This window comes from Macaca mulatta, chromosome 12 (assembly GCF_049350105.2).
Source record: "Macaca mulatta isolate MMU2019108-1 chromosome 12, T2T-MMU8v2.0, whole genome shotgun sequence".
In the NCBI taxonomy this organism is placed as follows: Eukaryota; Metazoa; Chordata; class Mammalia; order Primates; family Cercopithecidae; genus Macaca; species Macaca mulatta.
The window spans coordinates 136,844,782-136,871,490 of NC_133417.1; the positions used below are offsets into that span (position 1 = coordinate 136,844,782).

Below are 26,709 nucleotides of genomic sequence, written 5' to 3' on the forward strand. Positions count from 1 at the left end.
CAGCCAGGCACAGTGGCTCACGTCTGTAACCCTAGCACTTTGGGAGGCCGAGGCAGGTGGATCACAGATCAGGTGTTCAAGACCAGTCTGGCCAAGATGGTGAAACCCCGTCTCTACTAAAAATACAAAAATTGGCCAGGCGCAGTGACAAGCACCTGTAATCTTGGCTACTTGGGAGGCTGAGACAGAAGAATCGCTTAAACCTGGAGGCCGGAGGTTGCAGTGAGCTGAGATCGTGCCACTGCACTCCAGCCTGGGTGACAGAGTGAGACTCCACCTCAAAAAAAAAAATGAAGTCATATACCTTAAATATATAGGTTTTTATTTCCTGGGTGAAGATAGGGAGCAGGGAGAACTTTCTAACTAAAAGCAGGGAGCAGTGTGGGGTGTGGGGCTTTGGAGTCAGACGGATGCCACTGACCTTGCTATGTGCTTGGTTTCTCTAAGCCTCAGTTTCCTCATCTGAAAAATGGGGAAATAACCCCTGCCCAGCATCAGGCCTACTGGCACTCAGTGCCTTATGCTACTCTTGATTGTTTAGGACTGGGAAATATTCAAACACAGACCAACCACTTGACAGGGATCTTGTAACTGTTAGAATTGGATTAGGATTACGTGTAGCTGCATGTAATAGAAAACCAAAAATAATCATTTGGGCACATATAGTGTTATTTTCCCTCACATAAAGGAATTCGAGAGGTTGGCGATAGTTTGGTCTGGTGGCTGCCAGACAGCTCCAACCATGGGACCCAGGGTCCTTCCATCCTTGCTGGGTCCACCCTCTTAGTGTGTGCCTTCCACCCTCAAGATTACCAAGAGGGTTGCTGGACCAATCCTCTTGCTGGACCAAGAGGGTTGCTGTTGCTCCAGCCTTCACATTCCTGATAGGGAGAAGATCAAAAAGATGTTAAACACTTTGAAGGATTCTTTCTGAAGTTCCACTCAATACTTTCTGCTTACTTCTCAATGGCCAGAACATGGTCACATGTTCTTACCTACCTGCAAAGGAGGCTGGGAAGTGTGTTCTTTTAGCTAAGACATAGCGGTTCTCAATAAAATCAGAGTCCTGACACTAAGTGTCAAAAGACAAAATTACAACAAGTTTACTTTAAAGCTGTCAGTTGGCTTTGTGATTCTAGAATCAGGCAACACTTGATTTCCTAAAATAGAATAAGGGTTCCAATGAATCAAGCAGTAAAAGTTGGCTTTACAGACAGGAAGAGGGTGGAAAAAAGCAGAAACTAAAAAACAAAAACCAGGCTAGGTGCAGTGGCTCACACCTGTAATCCCAGCACTCTGGGAGGTGAGAGGTTCACTTGAGCCCAGGAGTTAGAAACCAAGTTGGGCAACATGGCGAAGCCCCATCTCTACAAAGAATTTTTAAAATAGCCGGACGTGTCGGCATGTACCTGTAGTCCCAGCTACTCAGGAGGCTGAGGTTGGAGGAGTGATTGAGCCCAGGAGTTCAAGACAGAAGAAAAAAAACAAAATAAAACAGAGGGAACTTCACTATCATGCCACTTGAAGATTGAAACTGGCCTGTTTCTGTAATGTCACCACTTTGGGAGGCTGAGGAGGGCAGATTCCTTGAGCTCAGGAATTCAGGACCAGCCTGGGCAACATGGTGAAATTCCATCTTTACAAAAAGTAAAAACAAAATTAACCAGGTGTGCTAGAGTGTGCCTGTATTCCCAGCTACTTGGGAGGCTGAAGTAAGAGAATTGTTTCAGCTCAGAGTTGCCATCACACACTGAACTCCAGCCAAGGCCACAGAGCAAGATGCTGTCTCAAAAAAATACCCGGCGAGATGGCTCACATCTGTAATCCCAGCACTTTGGGAGGCTGAGATGGGTGGATCACCTGAGGCCAGGAGTTCGAGACTAGCCTGAGCTGAGGCATGAGAATAGCTTGAACCCGGGAGGCAGAGGTTGCAGTGAGCCGAGATTACGCCACTGCACTCCAACCTAGGCAACAGAGCAAGACTCTATCTCAAAAAAAGAAACCGGCCCATTTGGGAAACTGGCAATCATCTCTGTCTCCCGGTGATTTGGAACCTCAGTGTGAGTGACCCCATCTTGACATTTAGTCCAGTCTGCTGGGGCCTGGTGCAGGAGCCTCATCCGAAGCAGTAGCCTCCTATAATTTCTATTTAGCAATTGTCTGACACTAAGGAAGAAGGTCATCTGGGATGGGCAGCCATCATTCTCTCTAGGACTCCTTCACAAGCTACAGGCTGTACTCATTGGCCCCTCACACTCCAACAAGCCTGGGTTTGCCCTGTGACCTCTGAGGTGGCGGCAGGGTATCTGCGGTGAAAATAAACACTCAGTGAGCGAGGAGCCTGGTGTCAGAAGTGCAGCCAGCCTCAGAGGGTTAAGGTGGAGGCCGGCTGGGCTGAGTCAGTAAAAGGAGTCTGAAGGGAAGGCCTGATCCCAGAGCAGTGGAGGACGGAGGGAGCCAGCCAGGAGAGGCAGCAGGAGAGAGGACAAGGGCAGAGAGTTTCAGGGAGGGGAATTTTCCATACACGTATGACCATGCTGCTGATGGTACAGCTCAGCGCTGACAGCAGCTGTCACCTGCTGGTGTGGTGGAACCGGTTCTAATGGGAGGCCTCTGCCTGCATCAGCCAGCATCATTACCATGCCAGTCATTAGATATGTCTTTTTTCTTTTTTAAGGCACAGGATCTCGCTCCGTCACCTGGGCTGGGATGCAATGATGTGATCATAGCCCACTGTAGCCTTGAACTCTTGAGCTCAAGAAATCTTCCTCCTGGGTCTCAGCCTTCCCGGTAGCTGGGACTACAGGTATGCACCACCATGCCCAGCTAATTTTTGTTTTTTTTTGTACAGACAGGGTCATACTACTTTGCCCAGGCTGGTCTTGAACTCCGGGGCTCGAGCAATCCTCCCACCTTGGCCTTCCAAAGTTCTGGGTTACAGGTATGAGCCACCATGCCCAGCCCCTCATTGAACATTTTTAATATGCCTCCTGGGTAAGAGAGAGTGCTGGAAAGCTTAGTATTGAAGCCAGACAGGGTTCAAATCCCAGATTCAGCTCTTATTAGTAGTGTGACTTTGAGTAAGTCACTTATTCTCTGTGAGGCTCAGCGTGCCTGTGTGTAAACTGGTATACTAGTAGAACGGTACCTACCCAGAGTTGACGGATGATGGGAAGGATGCTACGCGCCTTTTCCTGCCCATAAGCTGTCACTAAATGTTAACCGATAACCCCTGGAGAAGCACACACACAACAGACTGAGTCTTCCTCTCCAACCATCTTCTTAATATAGGTTTTTTTTTTTTTTTTTTTTTGAGATGGAGTTTCGCCCTTGTTGCCCAGGCTGGAGTGCAATGGTGCGACCTCGGCTCACCACAACCTCTGCTTCCCGGGTTCAAGCGATTCTCCTGCCTCAGCCTCCCAAGTAGCTGGGATTACAGGCACACACCACCACGCCCGGCTAATTTTGTATTGTTAGTAGAGACGGGGTTTCTCCATGTGGTCAGGCTAGTCTGGAACTCCTGACCTCAGATGATCCGCCCGCCTCAGACTCCCAAAGTGCTGTTATTACAGCGTGAGCCACCGTGCCTAGCTAAGTACAAGTAGGTGTATCGAACTCCTGACCTCAGGTGATTCCCCGACCTCAGCCTCCCAGAGTGCTGGGATTACAGGAGTGAGCCACCATGCCCAGCCTAAATTGGGGTCTTGAGACACCAGTATAGACAGAGAGGTGCCGGGAGGGGTCCCTTATAAACACTGTTCTAAATCAACATCTGCATCCCTTCTCATTTGTCAAAGTCACAACTCTCACTCCTGTGGCCCTGTGGCTGTACTTGCCCCTGTACACAAGCCTCCAGCCCTTTCCAGAACATTTGTCATTTTTTTCCCTATGTACCAGCAAAGTTGGCAACAAACTGTCCTGTAGACTTAGCCCACCTGGAAGGCTGCTCCAGAAGCTCAAGACCCTTGCTCTACGGGTACCTGTGACATCACCAGTGGCCACAGTCCCTTGTGACCTCACCACTTGGACAACTCAGCCCAGCTGGGTTGCAGCCACTCCCTCCAACTGCCACAAATAGCAAAGGGCATAGATGACCCCAGGAGAGCCCTCGGGAGAGGCCGGCTCCACCAGCAGCCCCACACATGGCACTCCCGGGTCCCCCCTGGGCAGCGTGGCTGACAGCGTGTCTAAGGACAGCACAGCAGGAGGGCCCCAAGGTCAGGTCCCACTCACAACAGATGTCTTGGCGGTGAGCAGCTCTGCCGCATCCACCGACCAGCAGGATATAGATCAGGCCTCCCTCAAGACGGCCACCCCCGAGGCCATGTCAACATCTGGAGACAAAGACAAGGGTGCAGTTGTTCCAGAACATGGCCAGAAGACACCTGGAAAAATCACACCTCTGCTTCCCAGCCAAAACCCAAGTCCCCTGCAAACATCTATGAGCCTTGAGAATCCAACGTGGGACAGGCAGGTTCAAGACACAAGGACAAGTCAGAGTCTAGTGGTTTTCCCAAGTCACCTCCTGGGTAAGGACAAGACGTCACAAATGGCGAGTGTTCCTGAGAGAGAGCCAGAGTCAGCCCCCTTGGCCCCCAGTGCTGAGCCACAGTTCACCCAGCACACGGAGGCTCAGCCCGTCGGGAGTGATGCTGACGTCACCGCAGGTGTCAATGGCCAGCATGGCCCTCAGGCTGCCAGCACCACCAAGGCTGCTGAGGAGAAAGCTGAGCATCCAAAGGCCCCATACCCTGAAGCTGAAGTTTTGCCATCTGATGAGTCCCCAGTGGCAATGGGGGCAAATGTGGTGGACGGCTTAGGAGACCTGCAGGCTTGGTTCTTCCCTCCACCTCCAGTAGGCAGTGTGTCCCCGTCACCTGGCCCCCACGAGGTGGCCCTGGGGAGGAGGCCCCTGGACCCCAGCCTGTACATGGCCAATGAGGAGAATGGCTACATGTGCTCCATGACCAGTCTGCTGGGCAGGGGCGAGGGCTCCATCAGCTCCCTGGCAGACATCCTGGTGTGGTCCGAGACCACCATGGGCATGGCCATAGCCACAGGCTTCCTGGACTCCGGCCACAGCACCGTGGCAGATCTGCTGCACAGCTCGGGGCCCAGATTGCGCTCGGTCCCCAGCCTGCTGGGAAGCGTCAGCTCAGCCTTCTCCTCCGGGCTGATGTCAGGGACTGGCTCAGCCCTGCGCACCCTCACCCATGTGCTGGAGACAGTGGAGCAGAGGACGGTGGAGGGCATCCGCTCGGCCGTGCGATACCTGACCAGCCACCTCACCCCACGCCGGTTCCAGGCTGACCCCAACTATGATTAGATCCCTGCACAGGGACCCCCGAAGCCCTGGCTCAGTGACCTCCAGAGATCCCTGGGACCCTCACACCCTGCTCCCTTGCCCATTCTTGCTCTGGACGGTTCCCCCAGCCCATGCAATAAATCACCAGCGAGCGTTTATTTCTAAGCACCAGCCTCCTCCCTTGGGATGCAGTGAGCAACAAAACAGTGACAGGACAGGAGGGCTCAGGGTGTGGTGGAAACAATGTCTCCTGAGGGTTTCTCAGGCTGTCCCATTCAGGGGCTGGGGGCAAATGTGCAGACACAGAAGAGCCTGGGCAGAGCTGGGGGCAGTGTGGTAGGGGGTATCTCAGACCTGCAAAAACCCATCCCCACTGAACCTCCACCCAGGTAAGCTCTGAGGAGCCTTCCCTGGGGCCTAGGCTGGCCCAGCAGGCTCAGGCTGAGAGGCACAAGAGGCTGTACCATTGACAGTGCTGAGTCAAGCCATGTGGGTTCAAACCCCAGCGCCAGCACTTGCCCTGGGCGAATCACGTCACTCTCAGCCTACTTAGCTGTAGAAAGGAGAGAATAAATCCATACCGTGACGCTGTTATAAGACAGAAGGGAAGCGATGCAGGCCATAATGCATGGTGTCTGGCACTTGATAAGCCCACACATGGTGGCTGCCATTATCATTATCCTCCGATGAGCTGGGGGTGCAGGGGGAGCAGGAGTCTAAGCAAACCGACTGTCCCGGTTTGCCTCGGACTAAGGGGGTTTCTGGGTTGTAGGACTTTCATATTTAAAACTGGAAAACCCCAGGAAAACTTGGATGAGTTGCTCACCTTAGATCCAGGTCTCTTTACATGGTGGTTACTCTTGTCTGTGAAGATATGCATCTGGGAAAGCATTAGCAAGGCCCAGCCTTGAGTGCAGCGATGGTGCAGCCATCTGCTTCGGAAGCCGTTAGCCCACCCTCTGGCTAGACCCTGTGCAGCACCCGGTGGTGTGACCTGGTGAGTGATGCCCCAGCTGGATGTCCACTCCGGCCCCACCCTTAGCCGAGTGCCCTCAGCAGCTGTCACCCGCACGCTTTCATGTGCGGCCCTGGCCACGGATGGTTCACTCGTCCTTCCTGGTTCCCAGCAGAGTCTCCAAATGGGAGCTCTGGGGCCGCAGCCAGCCGACTGATGGGTTGTTTGACCTACATAGTGCTTCTCCAATTGTAAACTAATCGCTAGCATTTAAAAAATAGATCTTACAGCCGGGTGGAGTGGCTCATATCTGCACTTTGGGAGGCCGAAGTGGGTGGATCACTTGAGCTCAGGAGTTCGAGACCAGCCTGGCCAACGTGGTGAAACCTGGTCTCTACTAAAAATACAAAAAAATTAACTGGACATAGTGGTGCAGGCCTGTAATCCCAACTACTCAGGAGGCTGAGGCAGGAGAATTGCTTGAACCTGGGAGGCAGAGGTTGCAGTGAACCAAGATCACACCACTGCACTCCAGCCTGGGTGACAAGAGCAAGACTCCATCTCAAAAAAAAAAAGATTTTGCGTTAAAATCTGGATTTCTGCTTCTCTGGGAAAATCTAGGGCCCTCATTTCTTCAGGACCCCAGGCAGCAAAACTGCCTGCTTTAGGGTGTATGTGCTCACTGTCCACCACAGCACACCTGGCATGCATCAGGGACCCATGTCACCAGCCCCGCCCTGCGCTGCAGAAGGCTCACATGAGGAAGGGTGATGCCAGGCCCCAAGGTAGATACAAAGATGAGCCCGGTGTGCATACCTGCTTCCTCCAGGAGCTGCCACTTTCTTTTTTTCTTTTTTTGGATGCAGTCTCGCTCTGTCACCCAGGCTGGAGTGCAGTGGGACACCATCTCGGCTCACTGCAGCCTACATCTCCCAGGTTCAAGCAATTCTTCTGCTTCAGCCTCCTGAGTAGCTGGGATTACAGGTGCCCAGTACCATGCCCAGCTAAGGTTTTGTATTTTTTAGCAGAGATGGGGTTTCCCCATATTGGCCAGGCTGGTCTTGAACTCTTAACCTCAGGTGATCCGCCCACCTTGGTCTCTCAAAGTGCTGGGATTATGGGCATGAGCCACCTTGCCCGGCCCAGGAGCTGCCACTTTCTGTAGGTGCAACGGGAACTGTCCCCACGTCATGAAAGCAACTAATTCAGAGGAGTGAGATTGTAGATTTAGATCCCAGTAATCAGGGGATTCTCAAAGAACCAATTAAACCAGTCCCTAAAAGAGAGAAGGAGGATGCCTCCTAGACAGACGTAATAAGAACAAAAGCCGAGGCAGGCATGGTGGGGGTGCTGGGGGGTGGTTGTGAGCAACTAGGGCCCACTGCAGAGGGCAATCTAGTTGCCAGGGTGACCTCAAAATGTGCTCATTCATGCTTTCTTTCTTTTTTTTTTTTTTTTGAGATGTATTCTCACTCTGTCACCCAGGCTGGAGTGCAATCTCAGCTCACTGCAATCTCTGCCTCCTGGTTCAAGTGATTCTCCTGCCTCAGCCTCCCAAGTAGCTGGGATTACAGGCATGCACCACCATGCCCGGCTAATTTTTGTATTTTAGGAGAGACGGGGTTTTGCCATGTTGGCAAGGCTGGTCTCATACCCCTGACCTCAGGTGATCTGCCCGCCTCAGACTCCCAAAGTGCTGGGATTACAGGCATGAGCCACCATGCCCGGTCTCACTCATGCTTTCAATAAAATTTTTTTTTTTTTAGATGGAGTCTTGCTCTGTCACCCAGGCTGGAATGCAGTGGCGCAATCTCGACTCGCTGCAACCTCCGCCTCCTGGGTTCAAGCAATTCTCCTGTCTCAGCCTCCTGAGTAGCTGGGATTACAGGCACGCACCACCATGCGCAGCTAATTTTTGTATTTTTAGTACAGTTGGGGTTTCACCATGTTGGCCACACTGGTCTCGAACTCCTGACCTCAGGCAATCCTCCCTCCTTAGTCTCCCAAAATGCTGGGATTACAGGCGTGAGCCACCGTGCCCGGCCTCAACAAACATTTTTTGAACATCCACTATGTACCAGGCACTGCTAGACCCTGAGACCACAAGGGTGAACCAGCCATCAGACGGAACAGAAACCTAACTCAAACCAGATTAAGCAAAGAGATGAGTCAACCAGCACAACGGCCGGGTGTGGGCTGGGCCGGGCCAGGGCCAGGGCTCACCCTGGTCCTCAGGGCTCTGCCGTTCCGACTCGGCTCCCTGGGGCTGGCCCCCTCCGTGGTCAGGAGGCTCAGTCACCTTCCGAGAAAAGAGAAGCTTGTTCCCACTGGCTCTGGCAGGAGAATTGGGGGAGGACGCTGCCGGGCCTGGCTTGGTGCCTGTGCCCTCCCCTGAACCAATCACTGAGGCCACAGGAATGAAATCTCTCATCACCTGGCCTGGGGCCAGGGTCAGACCAGAATTGGGGCCCACAGCCAGCAGAGTGGTAGCAAGTATGTCCTTTGGGTCCAGCTGTCTTGAATCCTGACTCTCCTTCCCACAAACTGTGTCACCTTCAACTTCCCGTGCTCAGTTTTCTCACCTACAAAGTGATAATAGTACCTTCCCACAGGACTGTTGTGAGGATTAAATGAGTTAATGTGTCAAGTGCCTAGAACAGTGCCTGGCACGTAGTCGAGTGCTATGTGGTCACAGTCGTCCTGATGATTACTGCAGACGGGCCTGCGCAGCTGTGTGCCAGGGCATTCATGACTTCATTACAAGGGGAGTGAACATGGGGATGCGGCAGCTGCACACTGGCAGTTACCTGAGCTGAGTCTTTGCTGTTGGAGAGAGAAGGGCAAAGGCCTGGCAGCATGGCGATGGTGCCACCCTTGTGCAGAAGGGTGATGGGGGTGGGGGCTGCTCTATGAAGAGATAGTCCAGACCTGTGGCACTCAGGCTGGCAGGGAGGGGTGGCAAAGCAAAGGGAAAGGAGACATCGCAGGTGACCAGCTGGATTGAGGGGCCAGGAAAATAACCATCATGATTCCTGGGTGGCTTGAGCCTGGGCAGTTAGGAGACTTGAGGTGTCCCTGACAGATGGTGGGACATGAGGAAAGGGTTAGTGGAGGCTGGTGGGAAAGGACTAGATCATGTGTTTGTTTTTTTGTTTGCTTTTGTTGTTTTTTTGTTTGTTTTATTTTTTTAATTATTATTATTATTTTTTGAGACGGAGTCTCGCTCTGTCGCCCAGGCTGGAGTGCAGTGGCGCGATCTTGGCTCACTGCAAGCTCCGCCTCCTGGGTTCACGCCATTCTCCTGCCTCAGCCTCCTGGGTAGCTGGGACTACAGACGCCCGCCACCGCGCCCAGCTAATTTTTTGTATTTTTAGTAGAGACGGGGTTTCACCGTGGTCTTGATCTCCTGACCTTGTGATCCGCCCACCTCGGCCTCCCAAAGTGCTGGGATTACAGGCGTGAGCCACCGCTCCCGGCCTTGTTTTTGTTTTTACAATTTTTTCTCGCTACGTTGCCCAGGCTGGTCTCAAACTCCTGGGCTCAAGCAATCCTCCTGCCTTGGCCTCCCAAAGTGCTGGGTTACAGGCATGAGCCACTGTCCCAGCCATGTTTGCTTTTAGAAATGTTGAGTTTCAGCCAGGCACGGTGCTGTAATCCCAGCACTTTGGGAGGCTGAGGACAGTGGATCACCTGAGATCAGGAGTTTGAGACCAGCCTGGCCAACATGGTGAAACCCTGTCTCTATCAAAAATACAAAAAAATTAGCCATGTGTGGTGGTGGGAACCTGTAATCCCAGCTACTCGGGAGGCTGAGGCAGGAGAATCGCTTGAACCCGGGAAGCGGATGTTGCAGTGAGCCAAGATCGCGCCATTGCACTCCAGCCTGGACAACAACAGTGAAACTCCATCTCAAAAGAAAAAGTGGCAAGCGGCCGGGCGCGGTGGCTCAAGCCTGTAATCCCAGCACTTTGGGAGGCCGAGACGGGCGGATCACGAGGTCAGGAGGTCGAGACCATCCTGGCTAACATGGTGAAACTCCGTCTCTACTAAAAAAAAAATACAAAAAAAAAACTAGCCGGGCGAAGTGGCGGGCGCCTGTGGTCCCAGCTACTCGGGAGGCTGAGGCAGGAGAATGGCGTGAACCCGGGAGGCGGAGCTTGCAGTGAGCTGAGATCCGGCCACCGCACTCCAGCCTGGGCGACAGAGCCAGACTCAGTCTCAAAAAAAAAAAAAAAGAAAAAAAAAAAAAAGAAAAAGTGGCAAGCTAGCACACTTTTTCCCATCAAAGTGTTTATGAGGGGCTCATATTGACACCTAGAGGTCACTGCTACTCAACAAGGACATAGCTCATGCCCAGAACAGGGAAAAGTTATGAAGTCCCACTGGAACCACACAGCTCTGCCTTGCATTGCATTCTGCAGGGCCAAGTTCCCAGTCCCCCAGGGGGCTGTGACAGCCACGCCACATTGGTTGCTTTGAGTCTCCAGGGCCCCACCCCGGCCGACTCACTCTGTGCTGCCTTGAAACCCACTCAGTCCAGTGTCTGCTGGATGGACCCTCCCTGCTAGCTCTTCTTGATCCTCCCCTCCTTGCTGTGGGGTAAACAGTTGTGTTGGCAAACCCACCTGGCAACACATGGGGACCCCCAGGGATCCAAGTACTATCATACCTGGGGAGGCTGTCAGGGCTGCATGCTCAGGGCCGGGGTGTCCAGTACAGAAAGAAAGGGTACGCTCCAGCTCAGGATGGATGGCTGAGGGAGACATTGTAGAGTGAGAAAGAAAAAGCCCAGAGACAACAGAAGAAGAGGAAGCAGTTCCCAAAATAAAACACAGGAGCAGTCGGCAAGCGGGGTGACCTGGCCCATCAAGGGGACCTGGGCTTGAAGGCATGGGGATCACCCCCAAAATATGCCACTTTGGCATAAGGATTATTTGAGCTGAAGGCAATTGAGAAAAAGCAGACAGGATGAGCTTTCTGCCCTTTCCCTTTCTGCCTGAAAAACAGGGTGTGTATTTCCTTGTGAAGCCCCCTCACCTTGCCCATACCAGGAAGGGGAGAATGGCCTTATCACTGGAGAGAGATGGAACCGAGAAGCATCTACACAGACAAGCCTTATTAAATAGCCCTATCTACCATAGTGTCCCCTATATGTTTACCTTCCCACAGCTTACCACCCTTAAAAAGTCCAGAAACCACTTTCCTTTGCCTTATCACTTCTCTACAAATTTATCGTCCTTTGTTAGTATGGTATAAAGCCATCAAGTCTGCTTGGGTTTCTCTTCTATGAAGCACCACCACCTCCCCCATGCCAGGTAACACTTTTAAGGAGTCACGCTGAACCTATCCTGGTTTAGGGGTCCACTCGATTTGAAAAACAAAAATAAAACTTTTAACATCAAATAAAACATGTATGTCTTTTCTCTGTTTTGTTTTTGTTTGTTTGTTTTTGTTTCTGTCGTTTTGAGACAGAGTCTCACTCTGTTGCCCAGTCTGGAGTGCAATGGCACAATCTCGGTTCACTGCAACCTCCGCCTCCCAAGTTCAAGCAAGTCTCCTGCCTCACCCTCCCAAGTAGCTGGGATTCCAGGCATGTACCACTATACCTGGCTAATTTATGTATTTTTAATAGAGATAGAGTTTCACCATGTCTGGCAGGCTGGTCTTGAACTTCTGACGTCAAGTGATTGGCCTGCCTTGGCCTCCCAAAGTGCTGGGATTCCAGGCATGAGCCACTGCACCCAGTCCTTTTCTCCTGTTAATCTGTCATTTGTCCAATTATTTTGCAGACCCAGCTACTGAACCTAAGAGGGTAGGGAATACTTTTTCCTCCCCTACAAAGGCCCCATGTGGTCCACTGCATCCAACGGATGAAAACTGAATAAGGGGGGAGCACTATTAACTATTGAGGAGAAGCAGTTACTAGAGACAGAAGGAGGGGATAAAGAATGAGCAGTAGAATAAAAAGATGGCTGTGTGTAGGGTCCTCTTCTGTGTTGAGAAGTGAGGTATAACAAAGCCACAAATTCATCCCTACAAAGCCTGGCATTTCCTCACTCAACATATCAAGGAGCCTGGTTCTCGGCGCCTTCTGTTTATAGGTTAGGGTTAACGTCTGACAACAATCAGCATTTCTCTAGGATCAATAGCCATCTTTTTGGTGTGTTCTGCCAGGAGACATTGGCCAAGTAAGCTGAGGTCTGCACCAGCCAATAGGCATGGAGGCTGGACCAGGAGCCAGCAGGGCAGGCACAATGTCCTAACACCTGAGCCCAGTAGGGGATGGACTAAGGGGAGGGCACCAACAAGTCCTGGCAGACATCAGAAGGGTGTCTACCAGGCCGACCCGGCCTACCCGGCCTCCACCCCAAGGTTGGACTGTCCTGACCCCCTCAAAGAAGGCCTTGCTCCTCCAGCCTCTGGGAGTACTGTCATTGGATAGCCTTCAGCCTCAGCTTCTGCAGAGAGCACCTCACCCAAGGTGGTGAGGTCCCGGGTGGCCCAATCCCCACACTGGTCTGTGCAGGGGTCTGAGGTCTGACTATCCTGACCCAGCTTGGGATAACTGCAGCTCCAGAGCTCCCGCGGGGCTGGCTGGGCTGTTGTTGAGCCTGCACTACAGGATCGACCTCTCCCTTTCCCACTGTCTTCATTCTGCTCCTCTTCACAGGGCGTGATCCCAAATAGACATCCTGTGCACCAAACCCTGGCTCAGGGCCTGCGTTCTGGGGAAACCAAGATATTACCATAGGCTGCTAATTTCTCCCATCTGAAATGTGCTGCGGTGGGGATGAGGGGGGGAATTCAAAACATAGAAAAACTTCAAAGATTTTTTTTTTTATATCTCTCTTTTTTAAAAGTTAAAAATTTGGGGCAACTTTGAGAATGGTAAAGAAACCAAATCTTTGTCAGTGTTTGTACTTGCTTCGTAAGGATAATTTTTTTTTTTAAATTTTGTCAACACATCTCTGCTGGCAGGAATGTAGGACAATATTTCTGTTTAGTCTGTGGGCCCGTAGGTAATGGGTTAAAATTTCTATGCGACTGTCGTCCAGGTTATAGGTTTGGCTGGGTGAGGTATAGCTTCTATCAGGGAAAAGAGTGTCTCCAAAACAAAGGGATCACACATAGGACACTCCCCCAAGGAGGATGTGATAAAGTGTAGAGGTAAATGAAGTACTTAAGTACGTATTTAACTATTGAAATGAAAGACTTCCCCCTGGCTAAGAGGTAGCCCTATTTCCTAGACTGACTTGATCTTGAGCTTCCAGAGCCCCTAAGGACACGGACTGCGCCCTCTGCTGGAGGGAAGGCACCACCAGCCCACACTATGGGGGCCCAAGGGCGCTGTGGCTCAACCTGTAAACTCAGCACTTTGAGGCCAAGGTAGGAAGATGGTTTGAGCCCAAGAGTTCGAGACCAGCCTGGGCAACATAGCAGGACACCATCTCTACAAAACTAAAAAAAAAAAAAAAAAAAGAAAAGCCAGGTGTGGCAGCACATGCCTGTAATCCTAGCTACTCAAGAGGCTGAGATGGGAGGATCACTTGGGCCCAGGAGGTTGAGGCTATAGTGAGAAATGATCATGTAACTACACTCCAGCCTGGGTGACAGAGCGAGACCCTGTCTCAAAATAACAATAATAATAATAATAATAAAGTAAAACATAATTTTTAAACATTTTTTAAAGAAAGGGGAAAAAAGGACACAAGGACAGAGGGGCATAGACCCTCCAACTGAAGTGACTGCCAGAGCTGAACAGCACAGCAATGTAACAGTGCTCCAAGACTCAGACCTCAGAAAGCCCAGAGTCCTCCAGGAAGGACCCAGACACAGAGCAAAGGTCTTCATGGGTCGAGTCTGACTGAGGGGTCTCAGGGCAGGCAGGGCCCACTGACCCTGTGCCTAGAAGCACGCTGCCCCACCCTGTGGAGTCCTGCACAAGTGGACTCTGTGGCCCTTAGTGTCTCCAAACCTGTTTCCTCATCTGCAAAGTGGTTCTTCCATTTACCTCACAGAGATGCTGTGGTCAATAATGACTTTTTTTTTTTTTTTTTTTTTTTTTTTTTTTGAGACAGAGTCTCATTCTGTCGCCCAGGCTGAAGTGCAGTGGTGCCATCTCGGCTCACTGCAACCTCCACCTCCCAGGTTCGAGCAATTCTCCCACCTCAGCCTCCCGAGTAGCTGGGATTACAGGCACCGGCCATCATGCCCAGCTGATTTTTGTATTTTTGTAGAGATGGGGTTTCACCATGTTGGCCAGGCTGGTCTTGAACTCCTGACCTCAGGTGATCCGCCTGCCTCGGCCTCCCAAAGTGTTGGGATTACAGGCGTGAGCCACTGAGCCAGGCAGTAATGCATATTTTTCAAAAACAGCATTTAACAGTGGGCATGTGACAAATGTCAGTTTTCCTTTACTGGGATTTTCCACATGATCTGTGTATTGGTGAGGAACCTCTTAATTGAAAGTGACAGAAACCCAGCATGTAGTAGCTTAGGCGCAAACCGGATTAATGGGCTAGGTCAGGAAGGGCTAAGAGGAACTGGCTGTGAGGATGTTGGGTAGGAACTCAGTGCTGCCAGTACTCTGTTCCCATCACTTGTGTCCTCCACCTCCCATGGAGCTTCTTTCTCTCCACCAGGCTTCTGCTCCTTACAGGGACAGTGGCTCCTGGAGACTCCAGGCCCACAGGCTAGTCCTTGAAAAACCAGAGAGGAAAAGTCTCGGTTTCCCTTGTTGGATCTGATCAATCCTAGGAGGAAGGACCCTGGTTGGCCCAGCCTGGACCCTGTCAGAGCAGGCTGCTCCCAGAAAGGGGAAGCAGGGACCCAAAGCAGCCTGTCGCCTGTGGCTCCCCTAAGTCCCCCACTGCAAGAGGCACTGTCCTAACCCCCATCCCTCCTATATCTGAAGATTCTCCAGCAGATAATTGTTGCCTTTCCCAGAAAAATAGGCCAGGACTCCAGATGGGGTCCGATGTTCGCCTAAGGCCACACAGAGCCCACTCCTAGGTTCTGGGACCGGAGTGTACACACCCACGACACACAAACTTGCCTGTGTATGCCCTGCACACAACCAGAACCTTCCTTTAAACACATGCTTTGGAAAGAGCAAGGCACTCAGATCTTTCAATATTCAACCCCCCAACCCCATGGATTATATTCCTTTGCATCTCTGAATTTTAAATGTTAATCAATGAGGAAATAGAATTCACCTAAAATTCTGCTTTGGCTACTCACCTCCTGTATTTTATTAGTACTTTTCAAAATACAGTCTTCGGGGAGGAAAAACACCTCCCACCAATGGGCTCACCACACTGAACTTGAACAAGGTACGCAGGGTCCTTCAGTAAGAGATGGTTGGGATGACCCCAGCAGCAGATGGGTAAGTCGAGGCACAGCAGGGCAGGGGCATGGTGGCCGATTGCCGGTGGCCCCTGCGCAGGTTATGAGCCTTGTGTCCTGTTGTGGGTTCTGGCTTCAGCACTTTATATTCTGCTGCGGTGGGAACAGCCTAAGAACAGGGCCCGCCCAGAAACTTGGAGGTGGTCAGTGCAGATCCCTCTGGCCCCAAAGCCCTCACCCAGGGGTGGCCTGGCCTGGCCTGGCCTGACTGCCCCCAACCCCAGGCAGCGGTGGAGGAGAGGGATGTCACACAGCGCAAACGCCAGGGGGAGCACAGGAGTGGGGAGGGCAACCAGGGATGAAGCAGAGTGGAGTGCGCAGGCCTCGCGTCTCCTCCCCCAGGGCAGGTGGCCAAGCTCAGAGATTTCCTGGGTGATTAGGGGGAGGGGCGCGAAAACGCCCCTTGCTGCCACCTGCTTCTTGTTGCCAGAGCAGGAACCCAGGTTGGGGCTTGGGGAGCAAATGAGGCTGGGACAGAGCACGGGGCAGTCAGATGGGGTGAGGCGAACAAAGGCCTCTCTCTGCGAGAGAAATCCCGACTGGCTGCGGGGCGCACTCAGGCCACAATGGGGCTTTCTCCGGCCACAGGCGGCCCGGCCAGCCCGAGGGCAAGGCAGGGCGTCTGCGCTGCCGCGGGCCAGGCGACACCGCTTCCGCGAGAGAAGAGCAGCTCCCGTGCCGGGGCCGGAGCCGGGGCCGGGGCCGGGGCCGGGGCCGGGGCCGGGGCTCCGAGGCGGGACCAAGGGCGCGGACGGCCGGCAGGGCCGGTGAGATAGGCCGAGCACCCCCAGCCCCAGCCCCCAGCCCAGCCCCGCCCGGCCCAACCGGCCCTGCCCCGCCGTCTCCATGGCTACCGTGACCTCAGCGCCTGGACGGGGAGGGAGAGGCTGAGCCGGTTGCTACGCGACGGCCCAGTGACGTCAGGCAATTGAGTTTGGTTCCCAAGGCAACTGGCCGGGCAGCTGGGCCGGGAACTATTTGTGTCTGTCCCCAGAGGGGCTGCGGAGCCTCCAGGGTCTGGCGCAGCTGAGGAAATGCACTCCTGGCCCGGGGCAGGCGGGGGCCGGGACACAGAGGCCCTTTCAGCCCCGGGAGGCCGCGGGCCCGGGCGGGGCGGGGCGGCACCCTGCAGGAGGACGCCCGGCCTTCTCCCTACTTCTGCCTGGGAGGCCCCTGGCCCGCCGGGCTTTGTCCTATTTATAAACGTGCTCCTGAGTAAACTCCCTGAAGAAAGGGGCCTCTGTGCGCAGCAGCCCGGCCCACAGCGCCGCCCTCGGCGCACAGTAGGCGCTCAGCACGGCCTTCTCATGGGACTGAGGACAAGCACCAATCCTTGGGAGCTGCCAGGTGCCTCTAGCACCCAGAACCCCTGACATCGAGCGCCTGGACACCTGTTCGCGGCGCCCTGTGAGCTGATGGGCTACATAACCTCTGGGCCGCAATGCTAGAATAAAATGCGTGGCCACTTGTTCCAAAACGATGGAGGGACGGTGTGGGAAACAGGCCCCAGCCCTGTCGACTGAGGGTGAATGCACTAGTGAAAGTGACAATACAAGGGTAAACTGAGGCAGGCGGCATCAGCCATAGAGGAGAGAGGATAAGGTTCCAACCTGGGGCGTAAGAGGAACAAGATGCGACAGGAGCAGAAGGACCATTAGGTGTGCAAAGATAAAGCAGAGACCTAAATTTGGGTCTGAGAGCTAGCCCAGGCCTGCCAGTGGCAGTGGCTCAAGACGTGGGGCGCAGGGACTGGGTCTCAGGCGCAGGGACTGGGTCTCCGACCCAGTGATGCCATCCACCCAGGCTTCTCCCAGGCTCCTCCCCTGGGCACTCTGTCACTACAGGGTGACATCCAGGCCCCTCACGATCTGTCTCCAGGGAGCCACCACCTCCCCCAGCCCAACAGGCCAAGCACTGACATCCAAACCAACTCCCTGCCCAGAAGGCAGGGCATGCTTTGTCTGTCTGGCCCAGGGAGGCATCTGCCCATCCGTGTAAACCGCAGCGTCGCTCCTCAACAGTCAGCGACTGCCTTCTGACAGCCTGACCAGAGGCTCTGCGTGTGGGAGGCTTCTGGTATCTCTGAAAGAGCGGCTCCAGCCTGGCTTCCAGGGCAGGGACTCTCCACTGCCAGATCTGCAGACTCTCCACTACCAGAGCACCTACTGCAGTTGGGAAAAGCCTCAGATCTATGTCCTCTCCTCTCTGGGTGGAGCAGGCACCATGATCCCTGTTTCATGCACAAGGACATTGATGCTCAGGGACTACAGGACTCGTCCAAGGATGCATCCGAGCCCATGTCCCACCTAGGTTCCCCAGTCTCTCCCAGACAATCCCTCAGAAAACAGTCCTCGGCCCCAGGAACCAGAGCTGCTGACCAGGCCCAGCTACGTAATTTGTGGAGCCCAGTGCAAATTGAAAATTTGAGGCCCTTTGTTAAAAAATTAAGAGGAGGCTGGGCACGGTGGCTCACATCTGTAATCCCAGCACTTTGGGAGGCCAAGGCAGGCAGATCACTTGAGTCCTGGAGTTCAAGACCAGCCTGGCCAACGTGTCGAAACCCTGTCTCTACTAAAAATACAAAAATTACCAAGGCATGGTGGCTGGTGCTTGTAATCCCAGCTACTTGGGAGGCTGAGGCAGGGAGAATTGCATGAACCCAGGTGGCAGAAGATGCAGTGAGTTGAGATTGTGCCACTGCACTCCAGCCTGGGCGACAGAAGGAGACTCTGTCAAAAAAAAAAAAAAAAAAAAATTATGAAGAGGCTGGGTGTAGTGGCTTATCCCAGCACTTTGGGAGGCCGAGGCGGATGGATCACCTGAGGTCAGGAGTTGGAGACCAGCCTGGCCAACATGGTGAAATCCAGTCTCTACTAAAAATACAAAAATTAGCCAAGTGTGGTGGTGCATGCCTGTAATACCAGCTACTTGGGAGGCTGAGGCAGGAGAATCGCTTTAACCCTAGACGCGGAGGTTGCAGTGAGCCAACATCATGCCACTGCACTCCAGCCTGGGCGACTGAGTGAGACTCTATCTCAAAAAAAAAAAAAAAAAAAAAAGAAGAAGGATTTCAAGACAATGTCAAGAGACCATCAAACTAAGGATGGGACCCATGTGACTGCACAGGTCATACGCTCATGAAGCTGGCCAGGATGGCAAGTCCAGGACGCCAAGCCAGCCTCCTTCCTGGGTACCGTCCACCTCTTCCCTTGCTCAAGGTCCATCTAGTGGCCAGTTCCTGGGATTTCTCTGACCCGCCACTCCACGCAGGCTGGACATCCAGGGCGTCCTCAGAGAGGTCCACTAGATATTAAGGGACACTGCCCAGTACTTTCCCATCAAAGACCAAGACCACAGAACACTTCCGGAAACGCTTCCAGAAATGCTCAATCCTGCCAGCACTGGAAGTTTGCCTGCCTATTTTCAGCTGAAGAACATTTGCTCTTGAAGAAAATGTAGCAGGGCCGTCTACCTAAGGTGAAACGTACCAACTGACAGATGAAAATCTGACACTGATCAACATTAAAACAATATATAAGAACAAAAGTCAAGGGCATGTTTGTGGCCTCCTAGAATCCACATCATGCCCATGATTTGTCTCACTCTGCCCTTGGAGAGCGAGGGGAGGGAACTTCTGCCTTGGCCCACCTGGGTTTGTCTGCCCTGGAGTCAGGCCACGCCTACTCCCCTTCCAGTCTCTGCTGGGGTCCCTACACGCTCTGTGCTCTCTTCCAGCTTGTCTGAATCCTGCCCTCCTGTCTGAGTGCCACGTGGTGGGCAGCTTGCTGGGCTGCCCAGATGCCCCACAGAACTGCAGGGCTGCTGGCCTCAGACAATATGGCCCTCCGCTGTCAGATGCCGCCAGAGATGGCCTCAACCAGAGGAAATGCCTCTCAAAAGCCCACATCTCCCTTTCTTGGGTTCACTCAATGACTGGTGAGCAGTGGCATCCTGATGAGTGACGAGGCAGGTGAAAAGGTCCAGCCCCCTTGCCCCAACTCAGGACAATAATACAAGACCCACTGGGTGCAGTGGCTCACGCCTGTAATCCCAGCACTTTGGGAGGTCAAGGCGGGTGGGTCACCTGGCAGGGTCAGGAGTTTGAGACCAGCCTGGCCAACATGGTGAAACCCCATCTCTACTAAAACTATGAAAATTAGCTGGGTGTGGTGGTGTGTGCCTATAATCCCAGCTACTCGGGAGGCTAAGGCAGGAGAATCACTTGAACCCAGGAGGCAGAGGTTGTAATGAGCCAAAATTGTCCCACCACACTCCAGCCTGGGCGACAGAGTGAGACTCTGTCTCAAATTTAAAAATAATAATAATAATAAAAGACCATCCCTGCTCCAGAGCTCCCCTTGGGGTCAGCAGGGCCTTCCAAGTTCTCGCTCTGCCCCTCCTGCTGCCTTCCCCCAGAGATGCTGACCCCAGGAGCACTCCCTGATGAACCTCCTCCCTGACAGTCTCCCTCTCAGAGTTGGCTTTCTAGGAAAGCTGACCTGCCTCCACGAAGCCGCGTCTCCCCTACTTGGGGCACCTGTGGGCCCCTCCCACCTCTTCAAATGCCCTGTAACAGTCATCCATTCAGCAGATCCTCATTGAAGGCCTACTATGTGCCAGATGCTGTTCTGGGTGCTGACAGTAAAGCAAAACGAAGCAGACACCCCTCCCCTCATGGAGATCAGGCCTGCAGATGAGCAGGCAAAAAGCAACCAAAATTTAATACAATGACATTAAACATCCTACCACAGAATGATACAACAGAGAATCTGACTGTAGCTGGCGGCACCTGCTTTAGATCACACTTTCTCTGGGTCAAGAAAGGTCTCTCTGAGGAGCCACGTCTGAATCAGAGGCCAGTTCCTCGACAAGTTGAGAGATGAACATTAACCAGGCAAGTTCAAAGGCTCTTGGGTGGGAAGGAAATTGAGGTGTTGGATTCAAAGGAACAAAAGATAAATCGGAGTGAAGCTGATGATGGGAGATGAGGTGAGATGCAGGACCAGAGGGCTGGGGGGGTTGGCTCACGGTTGTAATCCCAGCACTTTGGGAGGCCAAGGAGGGCAGATCACTTGAGGTCAGGAATTCAAGACTAGCCTGGCCAACATGGTAAAACCTCATCTCTACTAAAAATACAAAAAAATTTAGCCAGGCATGGTGGCGCGTGCCTGTAGTCCCAGCTACTTGGGAGGCTGAGGCATGAGAATCACTTGAACCTGGGAGGCAGAAGTTATAGTAGTCCAAGATCATGCCTCTAGGTGACACCAGTGAGACTCTCTCAAAAAAAAAAAGAAGAAGCAGGACCAGAAGATGCAGGGCCTTGAAGAAGAATCTAGAAGAATCTAGCTTTCTATTGTGAGTGAGTTGGGAGCGTCAGATGGTTCTAAGCAGGGCATCATGGAATCTTTTTTTTTTTCTTTTTGAGATGGAGTTTCGTTCTTGTTGCCCAGGCTGGAGTGCAATGACGCGATCTCAGCTCACCGCAACCTCCACCTCCCAGATTCAAGCCATTCTCCTGCCTCAGCCTCCTGAGTAGCTGGGATTACAGGCATGCACCACCACGCCCCGCTAATTTTGTATTTTTAGTAGAGATGGGGTTTCTCCATGTTGGTCAGACTGTTCTGAAACGCTCGACCTCAGGTAATCCACCGACCTCAGCCTCCCAAAGTGCTGGGAATACAGGTGTGAGCCACCGCGCCCAGCCTGGAATCTTTACCTGTTTCAAGCCATCACTGGCCGTCAGACAGAGAATGAATTCATCACAAGAAATACCTGCTGTTTGGCACGTGAGCATTTCTGGAAGTATTTCTGGAAGTGTTCTATGGAATGGCTGTAAGGTTTTGGGTTTTTGGTTTGTCTGTTTTTTGTTTGTTTGTTTGTTTGTTTGTTTTGGCCATTAGGTTTTTTGGTTTTGGGGGTGTTTTTAGAGATAGGGTCTCATGTTGCCCAGGCTGGACTCAAACTCCTGGGTTCAAATGATTCTCCCACCTCAGCCTCCTGAGTAGCTGGGACACAGGCACGCTCCACTGCACGCGGCTGAACATTAGCTTTAACCTGCATTTGTGCAATATCCTGTCTGCTGTTTAGGGGCTAGAATCCAGCACTTGGACTTGTTTAGATCCCCCAAACTGCCTTGCTCTGAGTAGGTGTTCAATGAACATTTGAACATTCAATGAGTTAATGCTTCCGTTTTAGCTATGGTCTTCCGGGTTTTGTTTTGTTTTGTTTACACAGAGTGTTACCCAGGCTTGAGTGCAGTGGCACAACCTCAGCTTACTACAACCTCTTCTTCCCGGGTTCAGGCGATTCTCCTGCCTCAGCCTCCCGAGTAGCTGGGGCTACAGGTGCCCACCACCATGCTGGGCTAAATTTTTTGTATGTTTAGTAGAGACAGGCCCTCACCATGTTGGCCAGGCTGGTCTGGAACTCCTGACCTCAAGTGATATTCCTGCCTCGGCCTCCCAAAGCACTGAGATTACAGACGTGACCCACTGTGCTAGGCCTGATCTTCTGGTCTTGCTTCTCAAAGTGTGGTCCTCAGACCAGCATCTGCACCAGCTGGGAGCTTGTAGGAAATGCAGAATCCGAGCCCCACCCAGGCCTACTAAATCAGAATCTGCCATTTAACAAGATCCCCAAGACATCCTAATGAATGGTAAAGTTTAAGAAGCACTTCTAGAGGGCAGAATAACTCAAGGGCCTCAGAGAAACCCGTCACAGACAGCAGGAAGGGGGCAGGGGTTAAAAGAGAGGCAGCCCTTAAGCCCAGCTGGGATGGAAGAAGATTTTGATTGGAGGTAAGAGAAGGTACATTCCAGGCTAAGACAAGGCTGGGAAGGAGGAGGCAAGTGTGAGGGTGGAGGGCCAGTGGTCTGAAGCAGCCAGCCCCAGGCGCCAGCAAAATGAGGAGGTAGAAATTCCCAGAAAGGCAGGAGAGGCCAGCCACAGTGGCTCACGCCTGTAATCCCAGCAATTTGGGAGGCCAAAGCGGGTGGATCACCTGAGGTCAGGAGTTGGAGACCAGCCTGGCCAACATGGAGAAATCCAGTCTCTACTAAAAATACAAAAATTAGCTGGGGGTGGTGGCAGGCGCCTGTAATCCCAGCTACTGGGGAGGCTGAAGGAGAAGAATTGATTGAACCCGGGAGGCGGAGCTTACAGTGAGCCGAGATTGCAACACTGCACGCCAGCCTGGGAGATACAACAAGACTCAGTCTCAAAAAAAAAAGGCAGGAGAAAGCTCTCTTGGAGAGCAGCCCCTCAGATGGCCAAACAAGACTGCGAGTTAGGTGGCGTGAGGCTGAAAGCTGGCTCTGCCTCCCACTAGCTGAGTGACCTTGGGCAAGTTATCATACTTAACTCTCTGAGCCTCTACAAAGTGAGGATAATAATAGATGTGCCAGCTGTTGGGGGCGGGCAGGAAGATTAAATGAGATAACACATATAAAACGCTTGGCACAGGAGAAAGGTGGGGAGCGTTCAGTAAATGGTAACTGTGATGACGATTAAAGTGCGGGCTGGATTGGGAAGACCAGGAGGGGGCACTGAAGGCTTCTGAGACAGGGAGTACTGCAGCCCGTGTTTTAGGGAAATAAATCCAGCAGGAGCACCAGGGACAAGGACAGGAGGTTGGCCAGAGGCTGTGGGTAGATGGGAGGTTGGTGTAATGGGGTTGCGCAAGGTATTGAGAGGTGCTTTGGAGCTCAGAGAAGGGGAAGCAGCTGCCCTGGGGCAGAGGGAGGCTGGGACAGGATGGCTCTGGGCTTCTAGGCTAGGAGATGAGCCGAGGGCAGGCAAGCTCCGGGAGAGACGTGCGGTGGGAAGTGTCTGGCTGGGGTACGGTGTGGAGGAGGGCTGCAGGGAACAGCAGAGAGGGGAGGTCTGAGGCATGGGAGGAGGATCAGGACCAGAGTCAGAGAAAACCTTCAGCAACAGGGGTTTGTGGATGCCTCAGGATAGGTGAGGCTGCTCCCAAGAAGGAGGTCCTGAGGGAGCAGTAGGTAAGCTCAGATGCACACAGGGGACTCAGTTGGGGAGTCTCCCTTAAAAGTGGCCACTCTGAGTCACTGAGTATGAGAGGTGACTCACCTCTGGCAGAGAGGAGGCAGGTCAAGTAACAAAGCTGGTGCTTCCTGGGATGCCATCTATGGGCCAGTCCCTGGTTTGCAAATCCCTTCCGTGCATGAACTTATCTAAAGCCCTATGAGGTGGAGCTAGTACTGGCACTATCCCATACTGCAGATGGAGAAACCGAGGCCCAGTGCGGTGGGGGTTATTGCAGACTCTTCGGCCAGGACACAGGCATTTGGCTAAACCTAGTGTTTGTGGCAGGGTCTGTTCTGATTGGCTGATGCCTGTCCTACTGGTTAGTCAATGTTTTGAAGGTCACCCTGGTTACACAGCTGGATGGAGGAGGCGGAATCCCAACCAACCCCTGGGGCTGAAGCCCTGCTCTGAACCACGATCCTCTCTCCGTCTAGCGCCGCAGCGCACCTCAGGACAAGTAATGTGCGTCGAAGGGCTTTGGAAACTGTAAGGCACAGTATAAATAACAGTTTCCTTCATTCCACCTGGGCGGGAGAAGCCTGTTGAGGCCAAAGAAGTTGGGCCATGAGAAGGCAGAGGAAACGCTGCTGTGGGGAACCAGCATTCTCTCTGCTTACTCAACGGGGAAAGTGAGTCAGAAGGGAAGCCTCCCTGAGTGGAGCCCCATGGTCAGCCTCTGGGAGGTTCTCACGTGCCAGACGCCATCGGGCACTAACCAGGTTAGCCTAGACTTGTCCCCAGGGACCGTCCAGGCTCTCCTGCAACTGGCCACCAGGGGGCGCCGCTCCCCCAGCCTTCCTCTTACTGACCCTACCCGGCCGCCCTCAACCTGCTCGCGAGAAACCAGGCCTTGGAAGGAGTCCCGGGGAGCAGGCACCAGAGACTTTGAAAAGTGGCAAAGACGCGGGAGATGCTGAGTGGAGGTGGGAGTTCGTCCCTGCCCCACTGGGAGGGAGAGGGGAAGTGGGGACGGAAGCCTACATATACCCGTTTTCAATTCCCGAACCAGCCCTGCGGAGGAGCGCCTGTTCCCATTTTACAGATGAGGAATTCGAGGCCCAAAGATGTTGGGTAAGATCAAGAGGCTAGGGACACGCAACGCTGGGTCATTTGCTTCTAACATCAGTTCCCAATGGCACCACAAGCAAATGCTAGCTCATTTGGCCCTGTCGCCTGGCGGGTCCCCCCTCCCGCGCCCCCGTTGATCCTATGTTCTGAGTCGTGGCCAACACTACAACCTAGTCCCCCCACTGTGTTCCAGCAACAATTCCAGCAGCCCCTTCTCCAACCTGAACTTTCTGGAAGCCTGGACACCTGCTTCATTGTTCTCCAGGGACCCCCATCAGCCACCCACCCCACACCCTCCCCATCTGGGCAGAGCCAGGAGCCCCCTCTGCAGCCCTGGCCTGCTTAACATCCCTCCCCCACCCCAGGGACCCCGCGGGGTCAGGCTTTGCTCCTCGCAACCCCATGGTAGGCAGCAGCACGAATAAACAATGGGACATTTGAACCAGGAAGAGCCTGTGGTTGAGGCCAAAACAGGCACCAAGGTTTTCTCTAAGCTCCTACCAACTCCTTTTATGGCTTCTGGGCCCAGTTCCTTCTTCATAAAAAGTCAGAACTGGAAAAGACTTCGAGTCACTGGGTCCAGCCTGAACCAACACTTTAATTTTCTACAGAAAAAACCCGTCGTGCCGCCTCCCCCGCTCCAGCCAGGTTTACAGCACCAGGATCGGGCCGGCAGCGTCCTGCACCGGAGGGAAATTCTAGCCCTGGGGCGGGTCCTGGGCATGTCCGCCCGGGGAGGCCCAGTCCCTGCACCTGTAAAATGGGGGGCGGGCCTAACCGTAGCTTCTTCAAAGGTCCCCCGCCCCCAGCTTGAGGTCCTGTATCTAGCCCCGGGGACCCGCCCTAACGAACATCTATTTCGGCCCCCTTGTCCAACCGTTTCCTTCCCTCTGCCGTGAGGGAAGCTCGCGTGTGTGGGCGCACGTGCGTGCAAGTGATCATGTGTGTGCAGGAGCCCGTGGCAGCCGGAGGCAACTTGGAACACGCGTCCGCGTCCGCGCCTGGGCCTGTGCGCGCCCCCGAGGTGCTGGCCTCCCCTCGCCAGCCAGGTGGCCGTGTGCAGCGCCGCGTGTGCCCCGCGTGTACCAGCCTGGGCCGCCCGCCCCTCGCGGCTGACAGCACGCGGTGCGCGGCATCCGGAACGTGGGAGCTTCTGGTTCCCAGTCCCGGGGACCAGCGCCCCCTCCCCGCCAAAGATTTTTTTCTGCTCCACGAGGCGCGCTCCCGGGTGGGGGCCGAGAGCAGCCCAGCCCGGGCCGGCCTCCTAGGGCGGTGAATCTGCCGGGAGCGCGCCGCCCCCACCCAGGCGCCCCGATGGGTTTTTCCATGACTGCATCCGGCCTCGGGCAGCCTTTGTTCCCGCCGTCCCCGGCCTGCCCGCGGGGCGGCCCGCCTCTCCCTGCGCGCCGGGGATTTTCCAGGGCTCAATTGGAGCACTGGCGAGCCGCCTCCCCGCCCCCAGCCTCCCGCGCCCCGACTGCCCCGAGTCCTGTTTCGGGGAGCCTAGCCCTCTCTAGACGCGCCGCTCGCTCCCCCGTCCCCGCCTCCAGGACCTGCGTCCTCCCAGCCCCACATTTGTGCGCAAAGTTGACGATCACCAGGCCCGCGCGCTTCGGCATTTCGCGAAGGCGCTGCCCGCGCCCTGAGTCCCTCCCTGGGGCTGCACTTTGGAAAGGACGGAGGTCTCATCTGCTTCGCAGTTGCAAAAGGCCTCACGTTTTCACCAAGGGGCAGGTGGTGCAGTTGGGGCCCTGGGAGGCCTGGCCCACCGCGGAGCGGGAACCGGAGCGCGCGCGCGCGCCCGGGAGATCTCCGTGTGATCAGCGCGCGCGGCAGCTCCCTGGCGGAAACACCTCCCACTTCCACTGGAGAGTGGGCTCACCCGCGGGCGGAAAGTGACACAGCTGGGGGACGACTCCGTGCTCCCCAA

At 53.9% G+C, this 26,709-nt stretch overlaps 2 protein-coding genes and 1 long non-coding RNA gene across 4 annotated transcripts; 2 read left to right on the plus strand and 1 right to left on the minus strand.

Annotated features, from left to right (window-relative positions):
- Window positions 1-860: 860 nt before the first annotated feature.
- Window positions 861-19,952, minus strand: LOC114671436 (uncharacterized). Of its 2 annotated transcripts, XM_077957897.1 has the most exons (3): window positions 15,501-19,952; window positions 10,930-11,013; window positions 861-881 (listed from the first exon to the last, which is right to left on the minus strand). In XM_077957897.1, the coding sequence occupies exon 1, from the start codon at window positions 16,511-16,513 to the stop codon at window positions 15,749-15,751; it is 765 nt and encodes a 254-aa protein (XP_077814023.1). In that variant the 5' UTR covers window positions 16,514-19,952; the 3' UTR covers window positions 861-881; window positions 10,930-11,013; window positions 15,501-15,748. The 2 variants fall into 2 exon arrangements, with proteins under 2 accessions (XP_077814023.1, XP_077814022.1); XM_077957896.1 differs by lacking the exons at window positions 861-881; window positions 10,930-11,013 and adding an exon at window positions 13,254-14,959.
- TEX44 (testis expressed 44) lies at window positions 902-7,718 on the plus strand. The gene has a single exon (XM_077957893.1). It carries the CDS (start codon window positions 4,091-4,093, stop codon window positions 5,324-5,326), a length of 1,236 nt encoding a protein of 411 aa, XP_077814019.1. The 5' UTR covers window positions 902-4,090; the 3' UTR covers window positions 5,327-7,718.
- A 4,201-nt stretch (window positions 19,953-24,153) lies between the features above and the next one.
- Window positions 24,154-25,237, plus strand: LOC106992764 (uncharacterized). Its single transcript, XR_001438809.3, has 3 exons — window positions 24,154-24,634; window positions 24,721-24,782; window positions 24,973-25,237. It is a non-coding gene; the product is annotated as an uncharacterized LOC106992764 (long non-coding RNA).
- Window positions 25,238-26,709: the final 1,472 nt, after the last annotated feature.